This window comes from Numenius arquata, chromosome W, assembly GCF_964106895.1.
Source record: "Numenius arquata chromosome W, bNumArq3.hap1.1, whole genome shotgun sequence".
Classification (NCBI taxonomy): Eukaryota; Metazoa; Chordata; class Aves; order Charadriiformes; family Scolopacidae; genus Numenius; species Numenius arquata.
The window spans coordinates 3,253,751-3,276,060 of record NC_133615.1 but is presented as its reverse complement, the minus strand read 5'-3'; the positions used below and the strand labels follow the sequence as shown (position 1 = coordinate 3,276,060).

Genomic DNA, 22,310 nt, shown 5'->3' with positions numbered 1-22,310 from the left:
TCGGTGTCTACTGATTTTTAATGCCGAGGAGAGGTCACTATGGAGACAGACAAGCAAAATCGCGCGGGGCATCTTGCAAGAAGCTCTGCAGCGTCACCGAGAGCCCAGGGAAAAACCCTCTTGGCTCTGAGTGCGATGCACTCTCTCGTGCCATCCTCCAGAAAGAAAGTTTTTAATTCGCTTTTCTGTGTTGCCCCTCGCTCTTTGCTGCCCATTCCCAACACACACATCCCCTTTCACATCCTACCTTCGGGCAAACCCTTTTTTTTCTCCCCACGCTTCTGTCTCCCTGCGTGCTTCTTCTTGATGTTGCTCCATAAATCACGTCATTCGCATAATCCTCGGTCATGGCAACCGTCAGCTCAGGAGCAGGGTGACCTTTTAATGCCAAGCCCAGGCTGCCCTGATCTTCTTCTGGTCGGGCAGGGAGCCAGTCTCTGCCGTAACTTTGTGAGACCCCAGGGAGCAGCCAGGCCATTAGGATGCCCCCAGATGGGTCTGCTGAAGATAAGGGAATGAGCAGGCTGGGCAGGTCCACCTGGAGCACCAAGTCCAGCAAGGCCACCAGCTTTCATTGAGTTTCCTCTGCATTTCGTTTTGGACCCGTCACTACAAGAAAGACATTGAGGTGCTAGAGCACGTCCAGAGAAGGGCAAGGGAGCTGGAGGTGTTCATCCTGGAGAAAAGGAGGCTGAGGGGAGACCTTCTTGCTCTCTACAACTCCCTGAAAGGAGGGTGTAGCCAGGGGGGGTCGGTCTCTTCTCCCAGGGAACAGGACAAGAGGAAACAGCCTCAGGTTGTTGCACCAGGGGAGGGTTTAGGATGGGTATTAGGAAAAATTTCTTCACTGAGAGGGTTGTCAAGCCTTGGAAGAGGCTGCCCAGGGAAGTGGTGGAGTCACCATCCCTGGAGGTATTTAAAACCCAGGCATACATGGTGCTGAGGGGTTTAGTGGTGGTTTTTGTCAGTGTTGGGATGATGGTTGGACTCGATGATCTTAAATGTCCCTTCCAACCTGGACAATTCTATCATTCTGTGATTTAACCTCTTTGTTGCTGCTTTTATATGATCTTTGCTGTGTGTATGCAAAAGAGTCCCCCGTGTCTGTCCGAGGGAGAGGGCAGGGCACGGGGGACACCGTCTCTAGCGCAAGCTGTGACAGTTATTGCAGGGGTTGGTGATATTTCTACAGTACCTGCTTTCTGGTGGCTTTGCTGTGTTGAAATTCCAGCCGCTCCGCGGGCGTTGAGTAATCTCCCCGCTGTTACTAAAGAGTCAGTCTGTCTGTCTGTCTTCCTCTCCCCCCCCACCCCCACCCCGAGTTTCAATTTCCTCCTAATTCTCTCTCTCTAGATGGCCGTTGCCTCTCCCATGGCGATGCGGTTTTGCTGATGCAGCCTGTTGTCTCTGTCCCTCTTGCAGAAGGATTTCACCATGCGGGAGGAGTTGCAGCAGCGGGACGTGGAGCGCTGGCTGGGGTTCATCACCTTTCTCTGCGAGGTCTTCGGCACCATGAGGAGCAGCACCGGAGAACCCTTTCGAGTCCTCGTCTGCCCCATTTATACCTGCCTCAGGGAGGTAAATGGCTTCAGAGTTTCTCCTTCTCCACCTTTCTCCTCTCCAAGCCATTGCTGAGGTGCCCATGATCCACAGATGTTTGCTTTAGGATTCCTAGAGGTTTGCTTTGCCACCATCAACACTTCCCAGCTCAAAAGGACCTACGTCTTTTGGGTTTTTCCTGCATATTGTGTTTCTGCTACTTAACAGCATGTGCTCCAAGCAAGACCCCTTTCTCCAAGGGTTTGCAGAGCCCAAGTGTTGGGATTGCAAACCCAACCTTTGAGTTTGCAAATCCCAATGTTGCAAAAATCCCCACTGAAGTGGCTAAAAAGCTTCTAAAAAGCAGGTGAAGCCACCTGAATAGATGAAACAGACGGAAGGGAGGAAAGAGGAAGAGCAATGAGGTCCCATTTGTCCTTACTCCCCACCTAGTGCAGCAGAAAGCCAGCCCTGCCAGCAGGGCTGGGGACATTGCAAAACCTGAGCTCCTGATGAGCTCATTTCAGAGCCTGAGCTCCCCACGGTTCAAGGTGGTGGCAGAAACCTCAGTGAGGACCGTCAGAAAGGGCAACTCAAGTGTTAATGTTTGATAGAGCAGGAGAGGGCTTTCCCCCATGCTGTTCTAAAGACGGTTTTGTCTCCTGCTGCTGTCTGGAGAAGACTTTCTCAGAAAAATTCAGCTTCCTTGCCCAGGGTTGGAGCTGTGAATCTCAAATTGTCACTAGAGCTTCTGTCGGGCCATAAATAACTCACTGTAAAATAAGTTCTCCCCTAGACCTCGGGCAAGGGAAGGATAAAGAAAGTGCCGGTGATGACTTTTTTTACACGTATGGGAAGTTTCCTCTGAATGCAAACACATCATAAACATTTTCTCTTCGCAGTTATATTGTGGGTAGGGTTCGCAGACGGTGACTGTAGCGGTGAGAAAGAGTCCAGGCATCGTGATGAGGCACACATATCCAGAGGAGGAGGTGGGAGAAGGACGCTAAGAATAGCCTAACTTCCCCAAAATCCCTGCCCACGGCGGTATGTGTCACCTTACGGGGAAGATCTCGGCGTCTGGCAAAGTCCCCGTTCCCCTCCGCTTTCCATCACAATCATGACACATCCCAGCCCCGATTCTGCCAGGATTTTTCCCTGCCCACTCCTGTCTGCCCTTGCCGTGCCATCACGGTCCCTCTTGTCACCTCGCCGGTATGTGGGGACACGGTGGCGATCTAGAGGTGTGCAGAAGGACATGAATTTCATGTATCAGGGATATTTTCTTGCTGCAGGGCAGCTCCATAAAAAGCCTTTACTAATTATATCAAGACGTCATGCATAAATTTGCTTCTTAAAAATACATCTCTCTGCTCCTTAGCAGGACAGCTCTGTCCCAATGGTGTCCTATGTCAGAGAAGAAGACTCTTAGCTTAGCTGGCATGGGTGAACCTGGGCCTTCCAACTCTCCTACCCCAAAATGGTTGATGTGTGACTCCTCGCTCTGCGGGAGTCTGTGACCTGTGGGTCTGGGATGGGCTTTCATCTTGCCACCATTTTTTGCCACCATTGGCTAATCCTGACGCACAGGCCCAACCCAGGAGACCAGGACCACCTATATAGCAGCAGTGAGAGGTGCCAGGCACTGAGACGGTTGTCAGAGCCAAAGCCAGGCAGTAGACACAGCCAAGGAGGTAGTGATGAGCTCTTCCAGCTGCACCCAGGAGAGGACAGGGACATTGGCGCAGGTTGGCCCTGCCAGGTGTTCCTGAGATGGTGGAAACTCCCTAATCCTGCAGAGTGCTCATCCCTTGGCGAGCTTCATAAAGCACATGGGCTGGTGTCCCAGGGCAGGAGGAGGTGCCACTATGGCCTGTAAGGTTTGGGACCTTCATGTGCCTCGGGACAGGTTCACAAGGTGTAGTAGGGCTCATTATAGGTTTTTTACCCTTCCCTGTGTACAATCTCAGCCCCTCACTCCTAACTCCTTCCCTCTTGTGTGTCCCCCAGCAAAGCCCCTCTGTGCTCCCTCTGTCTCCATCCACCCAACCTTTGACGATAAATCATTACAAGAGGCAAGGTAACACCTCTCCCTCTGCCTGTCCTTCCAGCTCCTCTTGCTTTTTAGTTTCTCTCTCTTATTTTTTTTCCCCTTTTTCCCTTTTCCTTTGTAGCTTTGCCAAACTCCGCAAAAGGTCAGCGAGGGAGTGAGCAGGAGGAAGGGGAAAGTTGCCTGATGACCAAGGCAGGAACGTCTCTTCCCTTCCCCCTGCAAAGCTTCCTCTCTCCAGCTCCTTTTCTTCCTCCCGCCCCACCAATCACTCCTAGTAAAAGGTTATTAACACCATCATTAATTGCGGAGCTGGGCCAGGTGGGAGGAAGCGAGGATGGCAGCGAGGACACCCGTGCTGGGTGGTCCGATGAGGAGGAGCCGGGGACATGGCTGGGGCATCGGGTGGCAGCGCCGGTGTTATTTATTGAGCGGTGTGGATGGGTTGGGTTTGTGGGCTGGGGGGAAAAAAAAAAAAATAAATCAAAAGAGAAGTTCATTTCAGGCGAGGCCGGAGTGATAAATGCTGGGGTTTGCTGGTTAATCGAACGGGCGTTCATCACCATCCTCGGGGAAGCGGGCAGACTGCTGCGTTTTCAGGTCAGCCACGGCAACGGGTGTTTAATCCCAGCAAAGGAAATTTGGGTCAGAGCTGCCGCCTCTCCCAGGCAGTGTTTTGGGAGCCAAAGGAGTGGCTGTGCCCCTTGGCACAAATGTGGTCCACGCTGTACCCCCATCCCAGGGAACTCTGCCGCATCCGGTCCCTCAAGGGGCTCCAGGAAAGCTGGGGAGGGACTCTGGATCAGGGAGGGGAGCCATAGGACGAGGGGGAAGGGTTTGACACTGAAAGGGGGGAGATTGAGATGAGATCTGGGGAAGAACTTCTTTGCTGTGAGGGTGGTGAGACCCTGGCCCAGGTTGCCCAGAGAAGCTGTGGCTGCCCCATCCCTGGAGGGGTTCAAGGCCAGGTTGGAGGGGGCTTTGATCAACGTGGTCTGGTGGGAGGTGTCCCTGCCCAGGGCAGGGGGGTTGGAACTGGATGATCTTGAAGGTCCCTTCCAACCCAAACCATTCTATGATCCTCCTCTGCGCCCATTGCTTGAGGTGCCTGCTAGAAAACAGGGTGGGGGGAGAAGGAAGGGTCTGCCACCATGCCTGAGATGGTGACTGCCTCTCCCAGGAGCTGGATACCCAAAGAATGAAAAAGTTTAGTTTCCAGAACCATTCTGTGAGTGGGGGTGATATTTGTGCAGGCAGAGAGTGTCTTCTCAACAAGGTCTGGTGGGGTCAACATTGGGATTTTAGGCAAAGAGGTGGTTTGCCGAGAGAAGTTAAAGGTGGGTCCAGCTCTCCTCAAAGTGTTTTGATGGAGCATGGTGAGTTTGGGTGGTGCTTTAGATTGAAACATGTTTTTCTGTTCGGAATATTGCGTAGTTTAAGTTAGAGAAGGGAAATGGGATGCCCAAGCCCAGCCCAAAGAATGGCATCGAAGATTCTCAGGGCTAAGGAGGGATTTTTACGGTGAGCAGAGGAGACAGGCTTTGCAGATGAGAACCAGAGGACTACTGCTGCCGTCAAATCTGGGGAGCCTGGGAAAAGAATAACAAAGGAGAGAAGTTAAATAGAAACAAAAGAAAGAGCTTTCCTCCTATTCTTCCCTTGGAGCTTCGGGGAATTGAGGGCGAGCTGGAAGAGGGCATTGTTCCTGGGGAAAGGCTTTCCCTGGGGATGGTTGTGCTGCAGACAGAGCACCGCGGGCTTAGCCCTTGCCTGCTTCCAGCCCTGCCTGTCCTCACATAGGACCAGTGGTGGCATCTTCCAGGACCGCGTTCCTCCCTGAGTCTTTTATCGGGCTCGATGAAAACGCTTTTAGCACTTTTAGGAAGTTGTCCTGGCTCCCGCGCTTGATGGTCTAAGCAAGAGGCATGTCCCACTGTCTTCTCCCAGCCCACATGCTCTCAACTCTGGCCTCACTTTATTTCGCAAAACCACAGCAAATTTGTCCCTGTACATCTTCTACCCCTCCAGGATGGTGGGGAGTGAACACACTGACATCCTTGCTGTCCCAAAGCCTCTGCCCCATGCCCAAACACCAAGGACCACGTTCAACCCTGCTCCAACAATACTTCACGTTGCACGTCCCCCAGAACCAACTAAAAGCAGGAGGACAACCAAGGGACTTTAGTTCCTGCAGCCTGGCCATCTTTCTTCTTTTCTGTGGCCTTCAGCAGAGTCAGCAAAATGTAGAAAATGGGTTGGGACCAGCAGATGTCAATTGAACCATCAGTGGGACAGGAGCACTCCAGAGCTCTGTGCTTGGTGCAACAAGTGCCCCGTGGCTACTGAAGACATGGAGATAATAAATAATATTATTTGCCATCTATTGTTCGCTGATTATCACCACTTTGGCCTTTCCTAGCTCTTTCCTAAGCATGGTTGGAGCTGGCTGGTCTTCATCCAGCTCCGTGCTGCCCACGGCTACGTGTGTGTCAACGGGGTTGGCATGGGCCAGTCCAGCTCACTGCCCTCCCCTCTTCATCCCCTGGTGCTGCTGGGGAGAAGATGTGTTAGGACTGGGTCCTGAGGGACGTGGCGCAGCTCTTGGTGGTGGCTGAGGTCTGCAGGGAAGGAAGGATTGTAGCCAGCTTGGAGCCACGGTCATGCTCTGCAGAAGCAGGGACAGATGAGTCAGCAATGTGCCCTTGTGGCCAAGAAGGCCAATGGCATCCTGGGGTCCATCAAGAAAAGTGTGACCAGCAGGTCGAGGGAGGTCATCTTCCCCCTCTTCTCTGCCCTGGTGAGTCCCCATCTGGAGCACTGTGTCCAGTTCTGGGCTTGCTAGTTCAAGAAGGACAGGGAACTGCTGGAGAGGAGACAGCAAAGGGCTACAAAGATGATTGGAGGCCTGGAGCATCTCTCTTACGAGGAAAGGCTGAGGGACTTGCGTCTTTTTGGTCTGGAGAAGAGAAGAATGAGGGGGGATCTGATCAACACTTATAAATACTTCAAGGGTGAATGTCAGGAGGATGGGGCCAGTCTTTTTTCAGTGGTGCCTGGTGACAGGACAAGACAGAACAGGCACAAACTTTAACATAGAAAGTTCCATCTAAACCTGAGGAGGAACTTCTTTGCTGCTTTGAGTGTGGCAGAGCCCTGGAAGAGGCTGCCCAGAGAGGTGGTGGAGTCTCTGTCTCTGGAGACATTCAAAACCCGCCTGGACACGTTCCTGTGCAACCTGCTCTGGGTGACCCTGCTCTGGCAGGGCGGTTGGACTAGATGATCTCCAGAGGTCCTTTCCAACTCCTATCATTCTGTGATTCTGTGAATGGTGTCGGGAGGTTTGGCTCTTGTGTCTCGATCTTGGCAGACATTGCTGGTATGCCAACCCAGGAGATGCCTCTGGGCCTGGGAACTGCCACCTTCCTGCCAGCCCTCTACCCTCCGCCAACCAATTGCAGTCAAGGTGGTTGGTGGCGAGGGCTGCTTTGGATGCATTTGTTTATTTTTATGACGCCATTCAGCAGTCAGGTAACCTGAGCAGTTGCCTACAGCAGCAGAGCGAGGAGGTGGAAAAACTGGCTTGCGGGACCTAAAGCTCTAGAAGATGCCAGGTGGCAATGTCACTGTGGTCTCCTCAAGGCACCTTACCAATTGGGGTCCCACAGGGTGGGCTCTGCCCCCTCTCACCCCCGATAATAACCCTATCCCAGCCCTTACCCCTTCCCCTGTGCTCTTCTCCTGCGCAGGGCTTCTTTCCTGTTCAATGTTTAAGGTTCTTCTTGACTCCTTTCTCCAGCCTGCTGAGGTCCCTCTGGATGGCAGCTCCTCGAGCACATTGAGTGGTTCCTCCAACTTTGTGTCATCTCCAAACTTCACAAGAGTGTGCTCCTCAACTCCTCCAGGTCATCATAAGGATGCTAAACAGGGCAGGTCCTGAGACAGACACCTCAGTTCTCCTCATCACTGGCCTCCAGGCAGAGTTGGGTTGTAACCCAATAGCTACAGCCCTCTGAGTCCAACCATCCCACCAGGTTTTTTACCCATCTGGTTGTCCACCTGTTATGTCCTAGCTTAGATACAAGGGGATTGGATTCCAGGGGTGACAGGGCACCGTCCCACTCTGAGCACCCATGGGTGCATCGAACGGGTCTGTTGGGGCAAGTGCAGAGCAAACTCCGGGAAGCAGCTCATCACAGAGAGACTAATTAAAGTGCAAAACTCCTCCGTGCAGGAGGCTGTGGCTGCAGGACCACTTCACAGAGGCCTCTCCACCTTGAGGGGGTTATTGCTGCTGGGGCTGGGTGGGTACCCTGAGGGTGTCACCCTGAGCATCACCACCCATAAGGGAGATGTGGGCATTGACCTGACTCCAAGACAGATGCTTTTATAGTCTCATTACCAACCCTGAGGGACTGAGGGCAGCGCCCAGGTCCCTCCAACTTGGTGTCATCTCCAAACTTCACAAGAACGTGCTCCTCACCTCCTCCAGATTCATGGATAAGGATGCTAAACAGGGCAGATCCCAGGATAGACACCCCCAGGAGTGGTGAATCAGCCCCACAGAGGCCGTGGGGAGCAGAGCCGGCAGGCTGGCAGCAGGCAGGACAGTTGCTCCTCTGCAGGACTTGTCTCCTACCTCCAGTCTGGTTGGCAGAGACGGTCCCGTTTCAGCATCGTTTAAAATCTTGGCACGCTCCCATCGCTTCCCTGCCTTTGGTAGGCGCTGCTGACTGAGAGCCTCGGGGGGGGTTGGTGCAGGGAGGATAAATACTCCCTGTCTAATTGCCTTTCCCCCACGTCTGAGTCTGCGGTGCAGCGCGTAGACGGGTATCCACTCCCCTCCCTTCTCTTAGCGCCTGTTATCTCCTGGGGCCATGCTGTGTAATTTAGCAAAATATTCTAACACGGTAATTAACGTCTGAACTTCAAGAGGGCACTGCCTTTTCACTGTCTCCTTCAGAGGAAGAGAGAGGAAAACCTTCCCGGCTGCAGTCAGACGAGCGAGGAGGGTGGTGCTGTTTGGAAAAGAAAATTGTATCTTTTAACGTGTTGGGTTTTTTCTTTTATTTTTTTTTTCTTTTTTTTTTTTTTAATCACTCTCACTTTTAAAAAGCATCAGCCTATTGAGTCAAAAAAAAAAAAGGGTCTTTGACAGTATAATGAGATGCTAGGATTTTTTAAGATTAGGCTCCTAGTCAGAGAATGGGACAGAATTTTTCCTTTATTGAATGAGCAAAGGCACCAAGGGACCAAAGGCACCAAAGGACCCTGACCCTGTGCCACCCTTCCACCCAGGTCGCTCCATGAAGCCAGATCTGACCAGAGAAAATAAGTCCTTTGTGAAGAAGGGGATTTATTTCCTCATAGAAGTCCCCTTCTGGTCCTCCCCCTGTGTTTCTGCAAAGAGCAGTGGTTTGGTCTCCGATCTGGTAGGACTGGGGCAAACTGGGAAGTGGTTTGTAGGGGGAAAGGATGGAGGAGAGATGAGGGATGCAGGCGAAGGAGGGAGGAAGAGGAGACTGGGAGTCAGAGACATGGGAGAAGGAAGGAGAAATGGGGAGAGCAAACAAGTGGGGAAATGTCCTGGGAATCCAGAAAAGGAGGATTGAGGACCTGGAAAAGCTGGGATTTGGAGCGGGCAGGGTACACTGATGCCTGGGGCGATGTGGACCTTCGGAGCCGTGGCAGGAGGTCACGTGCGGGAGCAGGGTCTGCAAAGAGGAGGGATGAGCACGTGTCTGTCTGTAGGACCAAGCTCCTGGCAGGGAAAAAATTCCCTTTAATCAGCATCGTTTCAGTCAAAGGGCGGAGTTGAGGTGAAGGAGAACAGGTGATACGTGGGAGCGGATGAGGACAGACCAAAACAAGGTGGGCAGCACCGATGATGCCTTTGAGGCCGGGTACTCTGTTGAGCGTTTCATGTGCAGAAACATGGATTCTTGGAAAGCTACGCAACTCGTTTAGTCCCAGCATTAAAACTATAATGGCCATATTTTAAATAGGGGAGGGGAAATGCCAGCCTTGTTTCTCTGAGACCCGTGGAGAAGGCAGAGGAAGCAATTAGGGCAGATAAAGAAACGAAGCCAGATACCATCTCACAGGATGGTCCCTCCTCCTCGCGTGGTTTTGTTTTTCTCCTTCGCCCTCCGTACCAGGCATTGTTAGTTCCCAAAAAACCCTTTCAATGGGATGTAAACACCACTATTTGCGTCTGCCGCCGGGTGCTCGCTTTCTCCACGGAGCCAGGAAAGCGGAGAGCGTCCGGGCGAGCCAGGGTGGAGCCCATCGCAATCAACTGCGATGGTCTCTCGCTGCTCCTTCTTTCCATGTTTTGTGTTTCCCAGGGACCCTTGGGATGAGATCACATCCTCCTCTCCCGGGGTTATTATGTCTTCGGGCCAGGCAGGATGAAGCCGGCCGTCTGGGTGGCTGGGTCTCCCTGTGCGTGCAGACTGGGTGGCTCTATCCCTCTGTCTCAACCACCTTCGGGTCCTGAAGATCCACCTCCAGTCAGGGGATGTGTAACCACCAGGCTACTGTTGGATTGCAGTGTCTGGATTGATGAGTGACCAGATTTTCTTCATCATTGTCTCCAGTAATTGCCTCTTAATGGTTTCCATCTTCGCAGGAATCCCTTCTGCTGTTCCAGATCTGGGGAGAGAGAGTCATGTTTCATGGTTTCCCTTGTCTACAGTGGAAAGGAGTAGGAGGAGTTTCCCACGACTGGCTACAGGATTTTGTTCCTCTGGCCTTTAATTCAATTTGCTGTTAAGTATCTCTGGGTTCCTCAGGAGCCTGACAAGGAGGATAACCAACATTTTCGTTTACTGGATGCGATAAACAAACTAATCTCTTCTTACCATCCTCCCAGGGAGTCCTGGTTGGGTAATAGGAGAATGGAAGTCTCCTCCTCAGCTGAGAGCACCACCTCGCTGTAAAAGGAGTAGGTGCCACCAAATAGACTCCTTCAAGTTGTCCAAAATACATTAGGGGAGGTGCCTCCTATGGACACAGCTTTGGACACAATCGTGCTGGTGGGAGCAGCTCCAGCCCAGAGCTCCTTTCCCCCTATGCCACCTCATCTGAGCAGCTGTTTATGGGACCAGCAGTGACCCATACCAGTGGCTTCTTCCTACGGGAGCAGCGTGAGTTGCTGTCAGCATGTTCTCACCCAGGCTGAGACCAGGCCACCCCAGTCAGGGAACTGGGAAGAGGGATCCCTCTATGAGGTGCATGGGCTGGTGGCACCTTGTACGTCTTCAGCGAGCTTGAAGACTTCACCAGATCTCCTGGGAGGGATGAGTAGAAGGCCATGGAGAGAGAAGGACCATTGCTAGTGGATGCAGCCTGACACAGCCACCTCTCCCAGCTCAGCTGGGTTTTCAGAACCCAACAAATAAGATTTTGGAGCACAGCAGAACCTGTGCCTCACGCAGAGATCAGTACAGGCAGCTCCATAAGGGAAAGGTTTTTCCCAAAACTTTGTGTTTGGGCAACCTTAGCATCAAATGGGGGAACAGAGAAGATGCCACTTATGCCTGTGGACATCTAAAGGGCTTCTGTTTCCAAATGCTCACTTGTTTCTTCTCTAGGGAGAGGTCTCACCTGACTTCCTTAGCTCCCAGGGTATGGGACTCGGTACCCCTTTAGAGAGGGTGGCACTGGCACAGCTTGTTGGTGGGTGCAGGATCAGCCCAGCTGACCTTCTGATGTCCTGGGTTGAGGAGCAGATACTTCTAATGGGAGCAGATTGAAGAAATCCTGAAACTGGCTTTGCTGGTGGAGCGTTTCGTAATTCCTCATCCCCCACACCCTCGTTTGTACTTTGCATTTTCCCCAGTCTTGGCTGTTTTCACCACCCCGCGCCTTGCGACAAGAAGAAAAGGGGAGTTGTAGCAATTGCTTGGAGCTCAGACAAGTGCGTGACTCTCCCCATGCAGAGCAGCCAAGCGGTCCCATGGATCTTATCTCAGGCATCTTCCTTCAAGACTTGCGACAGAAGGTCGATAAGGGGCCGCTGGAAAAGCAGAAAACGACTATTGATGTCTTTCTGCAGAGAGCCTGTGAAGTGCAGTAGAACTGGCTTCTGCTCCCAGGAGGACCCATCTAGCAGACCATGGGGCTTCCAGGAGGTTTGGGGGGCAGGAGTTCCCCAACTGCGGTCCATTAGACCACCAAGAGTGCCTGCAGAGCCGTGTCAGTGGGACAGCACACCCTGCGCCGTAAGAGCCCTCCTGGTTGTAGGGGATGATCATAAAACCACGGAATCACAGAATGGTTTGGGTTGGAAGAGACCTTTAAAGACCATCTAGTCCACGCCCCTCTGCCATGAGAAGGGACATCTTCAACCAGATCAGGTTGCTCAGAGCCCTGTCCAACCTGACCTGGAATGTTTCCAGGGATGGGGCATCTACCACCTCTCTGGGCAACCTGGGCCTGGGTTTCACCACCTTCATTGTAAAAAATTTCTTCCTTATATCTCGCCTGAATCTCCCCTCTTTTAGTTTAGAACCGTTCTCCCTTGTCCTGTGGCAACAGGTCCCACTAAAATGTCTGTCCCCATCTTTCTTATAAGTCCCCTTATGAGGGGATGTCCATGACCATCCTGACCTCAAAGGTAGAACAAATCCATCTTGTTGAGGAGAAAGTCCACCATGGCCCTTCCCAAGCTCTCCTCTGGTTAAAATCAGGACTGGGAACCACCATCTCTCCTGCATCCTTTCAAATATGACATATTCATTCTACTTAAGCTCCAGGTGGCACAATTAGCTGGTTTTTTTTCCTTTTTCCTAATCAAAATGTGTCTCCGTTTTCACCCATTGCATCATTGTGCACTGGTGAGCTGGTTGCTACACCCGGATGATACGTCCACACCACGTTGGTTCCTCTGCGGTCGTGGTCCCCACTCCCCAGAGGGAATACCAGCAGGCACCTCCCCGTGACCTACACGTTGGATGAAAAGCATACCTGTGGGCAAGGACCGAGGTTCCCAGGCTGGAGCTTCACGCCCCAAGGCCGTCTGGATGTCCATGCGTGTTGCCACCTGGATGGATGAACCTGAGCTGCCCGCTGGGGCAAGCGGCGTGTGGGCTGCGGTCGGTCCAGCTTTCACTGGGTCTCAGGGATGTCCCAACCTCTCCGTGGCTCTGGGTGGATGATTCCAAGCTTTCCTTGCTTTCCCCGCTGGAGTCATCACCAAAGCGTCAGCAAACACTGCATGCTAAGAGGTAGTTTGTGGCAAGCGTTGCTTGGATGTCGTTTTGCAAGCGATATCATACGCAATAATTAGCGCTGTGCCTCGCAGGAGAAATGTCGCTGTGGCTGGAAAGGGTAATAATGTATGCGTTGGGCTGCTCCCACTCCATCTCCTGGGGAGAAGTTGCTGAGGAACACGATTAAACCTGCGCGGTTTGGTGATAAGGGACGGTGGGGCAGGTTCTCCGGTCCTGCTCGTGGCGTGGGCACCCCTGAGAATCCCAAGTAAGCAATTTAGCTTCTCAGCAGCCCAGGTAATCTCAGCAAGCAGATAATAAACCCAAATATTCATGGGTATGTGAATCCCATCAGCTTAGTGCTCTGGTTTGCTCCTGGTGGTCTGCACCGCGTGGATGTGTGTCCATTGCTGTTCAGGAGGACCAAGCTGGTTCTCTCCATGATGAAGCACAGCTGCAGTTTTGGGGTTTCTTTGCCCCCTCAACCACTGTTGCGTGCCCACCCCATGGGGCTTATGATGTTTACCTCTGCAAAGGTGTAAAGAGCAGATTTTGAGGCCACTGAGGTCAGGGGAGAGCGGTCCCAGTAGCACGTCACGGAAACCAGTTGCACTCAAGAGCCACCACTGCAGCTCTCCCACCACACAGCACTTCCAGGAGCAGAAGCTACAATTTATTTTGCGTTACTTATGAAAATATTTAGCACCCGGTCCCCACCTGGGCAGAGGACCTTTCCCAGTGCTCCATCTTTCAGCAGGACAGAGAAATTTGGAAGAGGAGGAGCCCGATGGTGGAAAGGGAGTCCACCAGTCTGCAAAGCTGCTAGTCCAGCACCAGAAACAAAAGCGAGAAGCCTTTCGCAACTGAGGTTGGGTATTATACGAATGGCCGGGCAGATTCTGGCATGCAGCCTCCTCTCTTAGGAAATCAAGCAGACTCTTTGTCTGCTTTCCAGCAGGAACTGCTGCTTTCATGGCCCCGGCTTCGCCCGATATGGGGGAAACCGGCTGGAGAGCAAAGGGAAGTTCTTCTCGCAGAGAGCCTCAGCCTCCAGGAGATTATTTACAGGTTAAAACCAAGAAGCGTGTGTGAGTCTCAGCTCACCTGCCCCACTGTCTGCCCCGCGCTCCTTTTTTCCACTCCCTCATCCAACCTTCATCAGCCAGTTTGAACCGTGTGGGAAGCCGGTGGAGAAGGATGGGATGGGATGGGACGGGATGGTGCCCGTGGTGGGATCCGGGCAGATGCACGCAGCGGGGAGGAGCAGTTATAAATAGTTAAATAAATAATAATTCTGACATGGGAGTGCCAATTTAATGGGTATAGTGTGTTTACATTAAAATATTTAAAGTACATATGAATTAGATTGCAAGCGATGATTGCGATTGGTTGGGTTCAGGTTTATGGTCACGCAAGTGCCAGGACTTCAGGGTTGTCATTTTTTCTCTGGAGGTCTCAAAGCATTTGCACCCTTTTTTTTTGCAGTGCTGTCACAGCTGGTGACACGGGGGTCAAAGAGCTCTGGGAAACACTGTGCTCTTGCCGAAGTAACCACCTCACTGCTTTGGGGTGCTCACATGGGGCAGCCGTGGGTGGGGATGAAGCACCCTTTGGTGCCTACACCCCAGGGAAGATCCAGCCCCCCCCTCCAGCATGCTAGAAACATAGTTATGATCAGGAACACGCAGGGAGATGGTGACATCTTTCTGAGCCTTCTGAATTCAGATCAATGCACCAATGCAGGTGGCTGACAACGATCTGTGGCCATGGACTTGGGACTCTGGTTCCTGGAGCACCAGCAGATCTGCCTGCTGGGCCCTGCTCTGCTGCAAAGGGTCATACTGAGTTTGGTGGGCAGGTTGTGGCTCCCCCCAAACCATGTATTACAGGCAGAGGTTGAACTGTGGCCCTTGGGACTGGTATCTCTTGATGCTTCGATGGAGCAGTTGGAGCATATGGTGCCTGGATGGGTGAGGTGGGGCACATGGTGCCTGGATGGACACGATCAAGCACATGATGCCTCAATAGAGCAGTGGAGCACATGGTGCCTCAGTGGACAAGGTGCCTGGATGGACAAGGTGGAGCACATGGTGTCTAGATGGAGCAGTGGAGCACGTGGTGCTCAGATGGATGAGGTGGAGCACATGGTACTTTGATGGAACAGTGGAGCACGTGGTGCTCGGATGGATGAGGTGGAGCACATGGTGCCTCAGTGAACAAGGTGGGGCACATGGTGCCTGGATGGACAAGGTAGAGCACATGGTATCTAGATGGAGCAATGGGGAATGTGGTGCTTGGATGGATAAGGTGGAGTACATGGTGCCTCGATGGAGCAGTGGAGCACACGGTGCCCTCATGGGTGAGGTGGAGCACATGCATTCTTCATGTTCAGCCAAGTCACATCAGATGAGGTCCAGGAGGGCAGCATGAAGGTAGAAGGTGCCTGCCCAAGTCTGGGGGTAGGATGTAGTCTCTGTTTCACCACCGGTAGATAAGACTATTCCTCATTAGCCAAATATCCAAGCACTTGACAGTGACTTATTCACCCTCACAACCACCTTTTGAGGTAGAGAAGAGCGTCCCAACTCTGCGGGTGGGAAGCTGGGGTAAGGAAAGCCCAAGTGAAGTTGCAGCCCTTTCCCTGACCATGTCACCCCGGCAGCGAGCAGGATCATCGAGGAGACCACGGCAGAGGAAGGGCTGGAATCGGGCCACCGTAGGTCCTTCCTAATCAATCCTAACTCCGCTTTTCTTGCTTTAATTTTCACATTGTGTATTTCCCGTTTACTAAAGAATAGCAAAAATAGGAAAAGTGAATATACCTTTAATTTGCAGCCCTACTTTGTGCCATGCTCATTCACCCCAGGAGTGAATTTTTGGACTGCTTATATTTGTCCCTAATTGATAATTATTTTTTTTTCCTTGTTGTTGTTGTTGGGTTTAAAGTAATCTCATGGTTTTTTTGCAAAGAATCTGTGAACTGTTTGTGAGAACTTATCTCAGAGCGTGCGGCTGGGGCTTAACTAACATTTTCCAAACAACTCAGCAGAAAGATAAACTGGGGGGGGGGGGGGGGGGGGGGGACGGGACTTGCATGTATTCAAAACCCTGGCTGAAGCTTTGGCGAGATAAAAACCGATGGACCACACGCTCATCGAGACGCTGTAAACACCGTCTTCAAAGCAAACAAACTGCTCTCTGCTGGAAACAGAAGAGGGGGAAGACAAAACTTTGAGAGCGATGAGAATTCCTTGAATTACCTCTTTTTTTTTTTTCCGAGCTATTTTTCCAGCGGTTGGGGAGCTGGTAAACAAATAGGCGTTTATTTGTAAAGAAAAGGAAACATGAAAAAAACGAGAGGGGGAAGGAGAGATGATGAGGCTGAGAATCAGAATTGTGATTTCAACTAAAGGATGTGACTCCGGAGCACATTTAGTTACGCCGAGCCATTTTCGTATGGGCAGTTTTAATTAGTCCAGCCGCTTTTCCGAAGTTTGCCTTGCCCTGATAAATTTCAGATACTGATGAAGCCAGTTTTCCCAGGTTTTCTCCTTTTTCCCAGTGTTTAGGACCACGCACCCAGCTCCCCGCTGCGTGCAGGGATTAGCTCGGGGCCAGCAAGGCTCGTTCAACCCAAGGTGATGGAGTGGAAGCGGCCGTAGCTTCAAGTGTTGCCAGAAACAGTGATTTTTATCAGCCACCTCACGGTACACTGAACGCTCCAGCTCACTTTCTTGGCCGATGGAGAATCTCAGTATTTTTTTATCTGCTTGAAAAACAACCAGAAACCTGTGCTTTCTCTTGTGGTTTTCGCAAAAAGCCTGAAACGGCGTCGCTGTGCGCGTGACAAAGTCGTAAATATGAAAACGAAGTAAAAAATGTGTATTTTTTGATTGGGTTTCGAGGGTCCTTGCTCGTGGTTTCAAGGTTTGTGGGGGTGAGACGTGCTGAGCTGCTACGCTTTGCCATGGCCAGGTAGAGCCATTGACCCTCACTGCATGGAATCGTAGAACGGTTTGGGTTGGAAGGGACCTTAAAGACCATCCAGTTCCAACCCCCTGCCATGGGCAGGGACACCTCCCACCAGACCACGTTGATCAAAGCCCCATCCAGCCTGGCCTTGAACCCCTCCAGGGAATGGGGCAGCCACAGCTTCTCTGGGCAACCTGGGCCAGGGTCTCACCACCCTCACGGCAAAGAAGTTCTTCCCCACATCTCATCTCAATCTCCCCTCTTTCAGTGTCAAACCCTTCCCTCTGGTCCTATGGCTCCCCTCCCTGACCAAGAGTCCCTCCCCATCTCTCCTGGAGCCCCTTGAGGGACTGGAAGGGGCTCTAAGGTCTCCCCGGAGCCTTCTCTTCTCCAGGCTGAACCCCCCCAACTCTCTCAGCCTGTCCTCACAGCAGAGGGGCTTCAGCCCCTCTTCGTGGCCCTCCACTGGACTCGTTCCAACAGGTCCATGTCTTTCTTGTGCTGAGGACTCCAGAGCTGGACACAGTACTCCAGGTGGGGTCTCCCCAGAGCAGAGCAGAGGAGTAGAATCACCTCCCTTGCCCTGCTAGTTACGCTTCTTTTGATGCAGCCCAGGATGTGGTTGGCTTTCTGGGCTGCCAGCGCACGTTACCAACTCCTGTTGAGCTTCTCATCCACCAGCACCTCCCAAGTCCTTCACCTCAGGGCTGCTGTCAGTGGACATGCCACAGGTCTGACCCCATTCCATGCACAGCGACGTTTTGGGTCTCTCTTGGAAGTTCCTCCTGCTCTCAAGCTCATGTTTGTCATCCAAAGTCCACGGAGAGCCGAGCAGGGTTGGGGTTGGTGCACCCAAGACACCGTAGTTTCGCTGCAACCCATGGCCCTCGCACCGCTATATAATCAGTCTAGAAGGAGCCATATTAATTACGGTGCATTGGATGTAACACTTTCCCATCAGGTAATTTTGTGGCTGTTAGAGGTGTCCCCACGGGGATGGAGAGGTTCAGTGGTGGGTGGCTGCCTCTCCGGCAGAGCCCTTCCCTTCCCAGGGCTCTGCTGCTTGGATGCTGTCACCTGATGGTCGTATTTCATCGCCACATGTGAAACGAGTGCATTTTCTCATGCCATGGGATTAAAAAAGTGATTTAACCTAAATAAAATTGCTTCTGAAAGCTATTCATCTAAATGATCTATATTCTGTCCCGCTTGCAGGCTCTCAGCAGTGGATACGCTTGGTGATACACTTTACCCCGTGTTTTATCACTTAATACTTAATTTCATAATCTCTTTCCTCCCCTTTTTCTGATTTTCTGTCCTTTCCTCCTGGAGGTGGTATAAGCCAAGTAGGACGAAGAGATGGAAGAAGGGTCATAAAGGAGGAGGAGGAGGTCACGCATTTCTCACCGCCTCTGTCTTTTCTCTTTTGCAGTTGTTGCAATCTCAGGATGTGAAGGAAGACGCTGTGCTTTGCTGCTCCATGGAGGTAGGGAAGCACCTGCACCACCCTCCCTCGTCCTCATGGCTTTGTCCCTTTTGTCCTTGGCCGTGTAAGTGCCAGGCACCTATTAGATATTTCCAAACCCAAACAGCCCTGTTGCCTCTTTGCATTATGGAATCAGAGAACGGTTTGGGTTGGAAGGGATCTTTAAAGGCCACCTAGTCCAACCCCCCTGCCATGAGAAGGGACATCTTCAACTAGATCAGGTTGCTCAGAGCCCGGTCTAACCTGACCTGGAATGGTTCCAGGGATGGGGCATCTCCCACCTCTCTGGGCAACCTGGGCCAGGGTCTCACCACCCTCAGCGTAAAACATTTCTTCCTTCTATCTAGTCTGAATCTCCCCTCTTTTAGCTTAAACCCATTACCCCTTGTCCTATCACAACAGGCCCTTCTAAAAACTCTCTCCCCATCTTTCTTCTAAGCCTCCTTTAAGTGTTGAAAGGCCGCAATAAGGTCTTCCCGGAGCTTTCTCTTCTCCAGGCTGAACCCCCCCACCTCTCTCAGCCTGTCCTCGCAGCAGAGGGGTTCCAGCCTTCGCAGCATCTCCGTAGCCTCCTCTGGCCCCTCTCCAACAGGTCCATGTCCTTCTGATGTTGGTGGCCCCAGAGCTGGAGGCAGCACTGCAGGGGGGTCTCTCCAGAGCGGAGGAGGCATCACCGTGAGATAAGAGATGGCCCTTGAGGGTCTTACCACTGGACTTTTAACGCATGCGAAGGAAAGCGAAAAGTTTGGTAGCTGGGGTCCCACCACAAAATTATATCATCCTGGTTCCTTCAAATCTCACCCTGTGTTTATTTTTCAAGCACAAAAACGCCCGTATTGGAGCAAAAGCTGCCCCGTGGCTTGCACGGAGAGGTTTGCTGTGCTCAGCAGCAGCTTTGCAGAGAAACGCGGGTACAAATACAGCAGAGTTTCATTAACTTTGCCTTTGGGAAGTGATCGACCCATGGGGATGGATACTCTCCTTGCAGAGAGCAGTTGAAAGCGCACCCTGAATGCTTGAAATTCAGCAAAGCGACAGGCAACCGAGGAGGAGGAGAACTTGCGTTTTTAAGGTTAGACTTCGGGGACCTCTGTGCGCAAGCCCCACGGGCCTCCCGTGATGGTGGACTCATCTCTGTCCACTCCAAGCTTGGCCCTTCTCCTCTCTGAGACCACCGAGGGCTTGCGCTGCTCCGTGGAGGCTCCCCAAGGAGTAATTGTTTTAAAAGAAAAAAAAAAAAAAAACCTTGGCCGTCCTCAGGGAAGCGGCACGACGGGTATAAACGCCGATCTCGGCGGGGCAGGATTTGTTATGCATACAGGAGAGCTCTGCTCATCCCCATTAATGACTGGGAGTCGCTGGCAGCTGTGAATCAGCGAGTAAATGAAGGGCCAGGTAGAAGGCAGGGAGACCACATCACAGCCTGCCCTTTGTTTTGACAACAGCGTGATTTTTTTTTGATTTTTTTTTTTTTTTAAGGTGGGATTTTTTTCTTCTCTTTTTTTTTTTTTTATTTTGGTTTGGTTTGGTTTGTGTTTTTTTTTTTGTTGTTTTTTAAAAAAAGCAATCCGGCGCTGCCGCCTTTGAAGTCAGTGGGAGCTGAACCGTTCGCTCCGCCAGCAGCCCGGCTTTTGAAAACCTCGCCCTTCGCGTTCAGCTCTCGGAGCCGGCTGCCGGGTGGTTTTGGTTTCTCCAAAGCCGTGACGCCTTTCACCTTGCCTGCCCGCCCGCCCCGCCGCATCAAACAGGGGAGGGCTGGAAGGGTGGAGAGTGGCTACGAAAGCCAGCGCGGTGTTTTAATATCACAGAGTCATAGAATCGGCCCCGAAAGCCAACCCTGCCCTGGGCTGCGTCACAAGAAGCGTGGCCGGTGGGGCGAGGGAGGTGATTCTGGAGGCCACGGAGATGCTCCGAGGGCTGGAGCCCCTCTGCTGTGAGGACAGGCTGAGAGAGTTGGGGGGGTTCAGCCTGGAGAAGAGAAGGCTCCGGGGAGACCTTAGAGCCCCTTCCAGTCCCTCAAGGGGCTCCAGGAAAGCTGGGGAGGGACTCATGATCAGGGAGGGGAGCTATAGGACGAGGAGGAAGGGTTTGACACTGAAAGAGGGGAGATTGAGATGAGATCTGGGGAAGAACTTCTTTGCTGTGAGTGTGGTGAGACCCTGGCCCAGGTTGCCCAGAGAAGCTGTGGCTGCCCCATTCCCTGGAGGGGTTCAAGGCCAGGTTGGATGGGGCTTTGATCAACCTAGTCTAGTGGGAGGTGTCCCTGCCCATGGCAGGGGGGTTGGAACGAGATGATCTTTAAGGTCCCTTCCAACCCAAACCATTCTATAATTCTATGATAATCGTAAAACACCTCAAGTTGGAAGGGACCCCTAAGGATCAATATGCCATGGTTGACCTCTTCTTCTCCTGACAGCTGCAGAGCACCGGCCGGCTGCTGGAGGAGCAGCTGCCCGAGATGATGACGGAGCTGTTGGCGATAGCACGCGACAAGATGCTGTGTCCCTCTGAGTCCATGCTGACGCGGTCCCTGCTGCTGGAGGTCATCGAGCTGCACGCCAACAACTGGAACCCCCTGACGCCCACCATCACGCAGTACTACAACAAGACCATCCAAAAACTGACGGCTTGAGGGGCAGGGCAAGGCGGGGTGGGAAGGGACGAGAAGAAGACGTGCACCTTGACGGGCTCCAGCAAGAGCTTTTCCCATTTAAACCCCCCAGCAGACCAAACCCCAGCATGCTCGAGAATAACGTTCGTGGGGTGGGGAGGGAGAAGCATGTTCCTTTTTCAGCCGCGTCGCCAAGTGCCACCCCTCTTCCCCCCGCCGTGGTTTTGTTTTAGGGGGTTTTTCTTTTTCCGAACTCATTGCTCAAGCGGCAGCAACGCATCCCGCCGGGTTATTGTTTGGCTTTCGAAAGAAGACGGAGAATTTGGGGCAGAAAAAAAAAAAAAAAAAGAGAAAAAGAGAAAGAAAAAACAACCCACCGCGTATCCGAGTGGGGGCTAGTATTGTTTTCACGCCGTCCTCCTGCCTTGCCCCGGCCAACTGGCAGGAGACAGCAGGCAGCAGATGTCTCGGGAGGACAAAGCCAGACACACACCACACCAGACGCTCATAATTGATGGCTTTTGTCGAGCGGGGCTTACGTTAGGTTCTTTCCCCACCACCACCACCACCTCTCCCCTCCTCCTCTCGTCTTCGACTTTCTGTGTGTGCTCCTTCCCCGCCCCCTCCCCAGCCCCTACTCGCCAACCCTTCGGAAGCGGATGGGAGAGCGGGACGACTTTCTTATTTGCACTGGGTTTTTCTTTTCCTCGAGCGTTTGTATTTTCTTCTTATTTTATTGTATCCTTGAACGGACAATTGCGAGCGGCTCGGAGATGGGGAAGGCAAGGCCTTCCCCCGAGCTGACTGATGGTTTACGTGAAGATGCTGAAGCAGAAGGAGTATCTTAAAGGAGTCCACAAGCCACTGCAGAAGTAACGTAGCCACCGTTGTCTTGCCAGTGACCTCCTCCATGGATTGAGAAAGGAGTCCTCAGCCTGAGCTGGGGGCTCTAAGAACACGGGGATTCTGCGGCTCTTGCTGTTCAAGTTGCCGCTACCCTTCAGCCACTCTAACCCATTTAAATTTTTTTTGTTCTAATTTTTTTTTTTTTTCCTTTGTTTCCATTGAAGGAGTGCTTTATTGTAATTACTGTCATGGTTGTAATTATACATTTAAATCCGCGCCTGTTATGGTCAGGCCTAATAATGGACAGGGCGAGGGAGAAATGAAGGTTTGCCGTTTTTCTACGGAGACTGGTAAAGAGAAGACAAGATGTGAATTGTCAAAAGGAGGAAAAAAAAAAAAAGAGGAAAAAATAGGAAAAGCCAAAAATAGAGATTTTGAGCCTGGCTTCTCACTAGTTGAATTTGCTATCCTGTGTGTGCAGTGTGCAGGAGCGGTTCTGTCCCGCAGTGGGTCGAGGTGGCATCGTGTCCTCGAGGGATGGGTGATGCCTTCGGTGGGGGAGAGTTTGCTCGGGGATCCCCGGCTTGCTCCGTG

General features: G+C 52.2%; 1 protein-coding gene across 4 annotated transcripts in view; it reads left to right on the top strand.

Annotated features, from left to right (window-relative positions):
* The window catches only part of LOC141476625 (CBP80/20-dependent translation initiation factor-like), a 135,575-nt gene extending 114,374 nt beyond the window's left edge, over positions 1 to 21,201 (top strand). For all 4 annotated transcript variants that reach the window (XM_074165403.1, XM_074165402.1, XM_074165401.1 and 1 more), the window contains 3 exons: positions 1,423 to 1,578; positions 18,206 to 18,259; positions 20,676 to 21,201. In XM_074165403.1, the coding sequence (XP_074021504.1) occupies positions 1,423 to 1,578; positions 18,206 to 18,259; positions 20,676 to 20,891 (426 nt within the window). In that variant the 3' untranslated portion in view covers positions 20,892 to 21,201. The remainder of the gene's footprint in view (positions 1 to 1,422; positions 1,579 to 18,205; positions 18,260 to 20,675) is intronic.
* Positions 21,202 to 22,310: the final 1,109 nt, after the last annotated feature.